General features: G+C 36.9%; 1 protein-coding gene across 1 annotated transcript; it reads left to right on the top strand.

Moving 5' to 3' along the window:
• Positions 1-508: 508 nt before the first annotated feature.
• Positions 509-4,165, top strand: psma5 (proteasome 20S subunit alpha 5). Its single transcript, XM_042406384.1, has 10 exons — positions 509-603; positions 905-956; positions 1,443-1,509; positions 1,644-1,770; positions 2,594-2,661; positions 2,750-2,857; positions 3,005-3,063; positions 3,172-3,274; positions 3,491-3,577; positions 3,779-4,165. The coding sequence occupies exons 2-10, from the start codon at positions 928-930 to the stop codon at positions 3,854-3,856; spliced, it is 726 nt and encodes a 241-aa protein (XP_042262318.1). The 5' UTR covers positions 509-603; positions 905-927; the 3' UTR covers positions 3,857-4,165.
• Positions 4,166-6,000: the final 1,835 nt, after the last annotated feature.

Genomic DNA, 6,000 nt, shown 5'->3' on the forward strand with positions numbered 1-6,000 from the left:
GAGAAAAAAACAAGCGTCTATACAAGGTAAGAAAAATACAACAAAAAATTTACAATAAAGAACAAGTAAAAATCTATTTTATGTGAAGACAGCTGTTGACTTGAAAAATAATGTACAGGATATTGACTGGGAATGTGCAAATGTTCTCAGTGTATACAGTATATGTAATGTGCAAGTGTAATGACACAAAGAATACAAATATTGCGTCAATGTAACGCGCCATGTTAGATGTGAATGTAGATGTACAGTTAACAGTCTATACTTTTCATTAAGAGCTTTAAAGATGTTTCTATTTTTTAATACATTAAACTGTTAATAGGCTACATGTTCTTAGAGATACTTAGAATGTTCTTATATTATTTACAATGACAAAATATTTTTTGACCAAAAAATTACAGAAAAAGCAAAACCATTGATAAGATTTTGTATAACTATCAACTTTTTTAATATCAGTACAAGTACAATCTGAAATACCGCTCAGGAATATCTCTGTACAGGCGGAACGTTTTTTCCGATCTGTTAGAAAAACCGGAACTTTTGGATGTAACACGCCAAGCGCTTCCCCTGAAACAAGCGAACTCATTCAAGGGTTTGTGGCTGGAGGTAAACGAGTCTTCCTAGTGTAATGATTTTGAGGAATATCATACAATCGTTTATTTATACCGTCTTGGACGTAGTTGTAACACTGGAACATCGATATTAGACGCATAAAAGCCATTTTGTACGTCTGTTTCAGCGCTCGGCTACGTCAGTTAGCTAGCACGCTTGCTCGGCATCGCAGCTAACTTTAGCTCGCTAATCACCCGGTGAACTTCCAAGCAAAGACCTTTCCTTACTTGTTTGAAATCAGTTTAAATAATTCTGTACAGCCGAGAAATCTCACGTACGTCTTCTGTTTTTGCAGGTCCTGTGTTAAACGTTTAAAAGATGTTTCTGACAAGATCGGAATATGACAGGTAGGTGGCAGAAACACAAACTGCTTTGTCATTTATTGAGCGCTTCTCAGTAGAAATCATCAAAATAACGACAGCACGATGATGTTAATCTGTTGTTTTAGTTGTTTGTACAGGTTGTGTTGTATTTTCACGGTTAAATGAAGTCTGGAAGTAGTTTTTAGTCCAGTCCTTGTAACTTTGTTGCTGTGTGTTGCAGGTAGTTAGCTAACTTAGCAGCTAACGGGTTATTTGCTTTCACTTTCAATATTGTCAGTTTTTTTTAATTGAACCTTTATTTAACCAGAAATGAAATGTGTTCTTCAACTCTGTTCTGGCTTAAAACGGACGGTAAAACTTTGCTCCCCGAGTGTGTGTGTGTTTTGTTTAAATGTGCACTAAAACATACAAACTCAACACAATGCCAAATAACGCCACAATATTCATTAGCAGCATCATTTTCTACCAACATTGAATTAATAATTACCATTATCCACATCCGTTTTACAGAGGTGTGAACACATTCTCTCCTGAAGGACGATTGTTCCAGGTTGAATATGCCATAGAGGCTATTAAAGTGAGTATTACTTGTTGAATAACTGAAACTGACCAATACAGTAGGCCTCTCATATACACTTGTTTACATTAATCTTGAAAACAAATGTCCACTTTGAAGCTCATACGTTTTTCTCTGACTGTGCTCTTTTGCAGTTGGGCTCCACAGCCATTGGTATCCAGACATCAGAGGGGGTGTGTCTGGCTGTGGAGAAGAGGATCACCTCTCCCCTGATGGAGCCCAACAGCATTGAGAAGATTGTGGAGATCGACAGTCACATTGGTAAGAGGAAACACAAACTGAATGTCAGCTATTAATTTACTGAATCACAGGTTTGGCCACTGAAGATAAGTGCTTGAGTGGCTATTATTTGTTAACTTGTAAAAGTCATTATCTGGCTTCTGTTCTCATAAATCAGGTAATTAATTAGTTGTGTAATGAAATGTCAATGACAAAATTAATTTAAACATATTTGAATTGCATGTTTTGTACATTGGAATGCAACACGTTAGGTTGAGAAAAAGAACAGATCAAAAATAAAATGCCAAAAATAAATAAATACACAGGGATTTTTAAAATGATAGAAGCATCAAAATGTTCATGTATTAGTAAAATAGTGCTAACAATAGAATAAGTACTGCATGAGTACTGGCCAGAGTAAAAGTAATGCTTATGAGGTGAATCTTGAGTCGCAGCTTGTGATGTTTTAGCTGTTATCATATCTAGAGGGAGCTTAAGGAGTTTTGGTACAGTAAAAAGCAGAAAGTCTGAGAGCTGTACCCGAAGTCCATTAAAAGATTAATTAATATGAGAAGGATCCTAAAGGGACCCTCCTTGATTTCTGTCCAGAATTTCCCTCTGTGATTATTTTTGGTGTGGTGCTAACAGGAGGGGAATGCTTTGACACGATCAAGTAGTGTATCTTTAAAATCTATTATAGAAATATGCCTGCATTAAATTTGACCTTTGTGATGTTATTTGGGAGAATGCTGTTTTGTGAAATTCCTCATAAGTGACTGCAGTTTTGATCAGGCTGATGATTACGCCTACATTTGCTGCTTTAGATCACCGTGGGGTTTGTTCATTTTCTCTCTCTGTCTCAAAGGTTGTGCAATGAGTGGCTTGATAGCTGATGCCAAGACCCTAATTGACAAAGCCAGAGTGGAAACACAAGTATGTATGCTGAGAGAACGCTGTAATACAAGTTGTTTTCCTGACCTTGTGATTTATCTGCAACTAACCTGTGTCCATTCCTCCTCAGAACCACTGGTTCACTTACAATGAGATGATGACAGTGGAGAGTGTCACTCAGGCTGTGTCCAACCTGGCACTGCAGTTTGGAGAGGAAGATGCAGACCCTGGTGCCATGGTCAGTCACTTTCCTTGTTGATATACTCATCCAGTTGAGCCTATGGGATGTTTTTTTTTTCTCCAAGGGCATAGATGGTGTTTGAGTAAACTAGCGTAACGTGTATTCTTCTGTCTGCTCTGTTTCTCTGTGTTTTCATCTATACAGAGTCGGCCATTCGGTGTAGCACTTCTGTTTGGTGGAGTTGATGAAAAAGGACCCCAGCTGTATGTAAACATTTGTGCACATTACAAACTTTACATTTCAAACTGCAGCATGCTTACCTTTTAATTCTGACTACAAAGAGACTTAACTCCTTCTTTTGGTGAATCCAGGTACCACATGGACCCATCAGGGACCTTTGTGCAGTGTGATGCTCGGGCCATCGGCTCAGCATCTGAGGGAGCACAGAGCTCTCTGCAAGAGGTCTACCACAAGGTACCCAGTCCCACCACTACATCTTTATATTCAGCAGGAAAATGAGCTAATCGAATAATGTGATGTGTATATAAGCTGCTATCTTGCATTTGAGTTGGTAAATCATTGTTTTTCAAAGATTTAATGAACTTAACATTCGTAGAATTTTCTAAAAGATTTGAAGATCACCAAGTTGCATCTTTTCTGTTTGCCCCTCTCTCACTGGGTAACCCTCAGTCCATGACATTAAAAGATGCCATCAAGTCATCCCTCACCATTCTGAAGCAGGTGATGGAGGAGAAGCTCAACGCCACCAACATTGAGGTTCGTTCCTCATTTCTTATCCTCTCTCTGAATATTTCTATTTTCTCTACCATTTTTTGTCAGTGAAAACATCCACTACATATTGCATCAGTGAAGACGTCCAGTCTTTTGTTGGAATGAAATAATTTAAGTTTGCATGACTGCCAGACTTTAAATCACTGGCGTTCCTTCAGGCTTCATTATTCTGTGTCTCTTCTGTAGCTGGCAACAGTAGAGCCTGGGAAGACCTTCCACATGTACTCCAAAGAGGAGCTGGAGGATGTAATCAAGGATATCTAGATCAGAAAAGACTTGGAGGTCTCGGTTTGAGCTCCGGGCAAGAGAGGAGAGGAAGAAAACCTGGGCTGAATGTCACGACACAACCACAACTTTCCATCAACACATTCTCCTTCTTGCTGCATTCAGATTTTTTGGACGGCAGAAGAGGTTTTCTCTTTGTACTATGCTTATTCTTGTCTCTCAGTATATGTACAGCTCTGTACTGGAGTCTAACCAGCGCTTATAACTGAGCGGCAGGGAAAAGTAGGGGGGTGGGGTATTTTTTTGTTACGGATCAGTACCACAATTAAACTGTTGTATTCAATAAGAGATCTGATTCAGCAGTTTTTGTGAATTCCTTGTTTTCTTGTGTTTCTCCATCATATCAGAGTGACATCGCTTGATAAAAAGGAACTCAGAGTGCAGGATGTCTTGCTTTAACAGTGGGGTTTGAAAGTCTGTGTTCACAAGAAAAAGACTTTTGTTGAATCTCTTATCAGAAAGAAATCAATATATTTATCTAAATGATATTTCACAAACCAGATCCAGTAAGTAAACACTATTAAGGGGTGTCCCGGTGGCCTTGGGGTTAAAGACACTGACCATGTCATCACTGTTGCACACCACCGCCTAACTCTCATTGTTTTCTGTCACCTCTAGACTTTCACTATACAGAAAAGGCAGAATATCCCCCAAAAAACATGAAAAACAAAGTGAAGTATTTACAGGTGGTGTGATATGACCACAGTTTGCTTTTATCCCAACTTGAACTCTTGGTCTCAATTGCAAGTTAATGCAGAGTTTGAGAATCCACATTTTCAGCACCTAATCTAAAGTTAAATACCAGTTCCAACGACAATAACTAGCTAATATCTTCTAGTGTAAGAGAACATAATTCAGTGCTCTGAGGTAATATGTGATAATATGAACTGGTGAACCTTACAAACCAGATTCTGTCATTCAAATTCAGTTGACTTGTATTTAAGTCCTGTACTTGTAAAAAAGTAGCACAGCACCAAGTCTTGAGTATCGGATGCACGGTTGTGCCAAGGATAAAACAAACTATCTAAAGATCTATCTTCTTACTATTTATTGTGAACAATAAATTATAATCTGTCCACAATAAATAATAAGAAGATATATCCGTGAGTGCTGATGTTTTGTTAAAGTACTACTGTACTACTGTAAAAAACAACCAAGGTTATTGTGTTTTGGTGATTTGAAGATGTAAAACAAAAGGTTAAGTTTTTAAGTATTAATGGTTAAATAATTAATTGTTCATAAGCCTTTAATAATACTTAGGTTGCCACTAAGGGCTGCTGACAATCTGGACCAAAATCCATTTATTAGCAACTTATTAACACTTCATTTAAATTTATGGCTTATTAGAAAGTGAGACACATTAAAATATTTATGGATTATCAATATTCATAAATAGATGGAGTAAAGGCTGAAGTCAGTGGGATTTTTAGTACAATAATAAATAATGATGGATTTTTTGTGACCAACTTTGTTAGAATATATTTTACATTTTGTTTATTGTTAATTTCTTTCTTTCTTTTTTTCTTTTTTTTTTTTTTTTTAAAAAAAACGACCTACTTGGCAATAAACCTGTTTCTGATCCTGATTCTAAATAACTAAAATGAAGCGTTAAAATAAATATAAAGCGTATATTATATTTTTCTTTTAACCTCCAATCAGTTGGTGAAAAATCAAGTTATCAGTTGATAAAGTAAATTACACCTTATTTTACTTTTATCAGTCACTAGCTCTATTTATTTTTCAACTCCTCAGTTTTCCTAATATTTTGGTCTTGGTCTTAAGTAGAAATATATATTATGTTGGTTATTGGTGTATTCAGATATATTTATGACATGTCTGATAAATTTACTACATCTTGTCAGTTTCGGCTCTATAGGGAGTGCTAAAATAATGAACAAAAGACAATTCAAATTTTCTATAAAGCAAATTTATCCTCTTATGGGAAACAGGCTCAGGCTGTTCTTGTTTTTTTTAGTGTTTCTAGGAACCATCAACAAATTCAGAGAAAAGTTCTGTAACAAATGTTTGCTGGTCTCTCCACCAGGGGGCAGCGCAGCACCAGAAAATACTAGAGCTGTTAGTGGAGGGAGAATCCTGCCGACCAATGAGATTGCAGGTTATTC

The sequence above is a fragment of the Thunnus maccoyii genome, chromosome 3 (genome assembly GCF_910596095.1).
Source record: "Thunnus maccoyii chromosome 3, fThuMac1.1, whole genome shotgun sequence".
NCBI classification, from domain to species: Eukaryota; Metazoa; Chordata; class Actinopteri; order Scombriformes; family Scombridae; genus Thunnus; species Thunnus maccoyii.

Bases quoted from the DNA above. Each gene is read 5' to 3' on its own strand.
- psma5 (XM_042406384.1), top strand. From the start codon at position 928: ATGTTTCTGACAAGATCGGAATATGACAG. The intron at 2,662-2,749 runs GTATGTATGCTG...ATTCCTCCTCAG, and splicing joins AAGCCAGAGTGGAAACACAA to AACCACTGGTTCACTTACAA. The intron at 3,578-3,778 runs GTTCGTTCCTCA...TCTCTTCTGTAG, and splicing joins TCAACGCCACCAACATTGAG to CTGGCAACAGTAGAGCCTGG.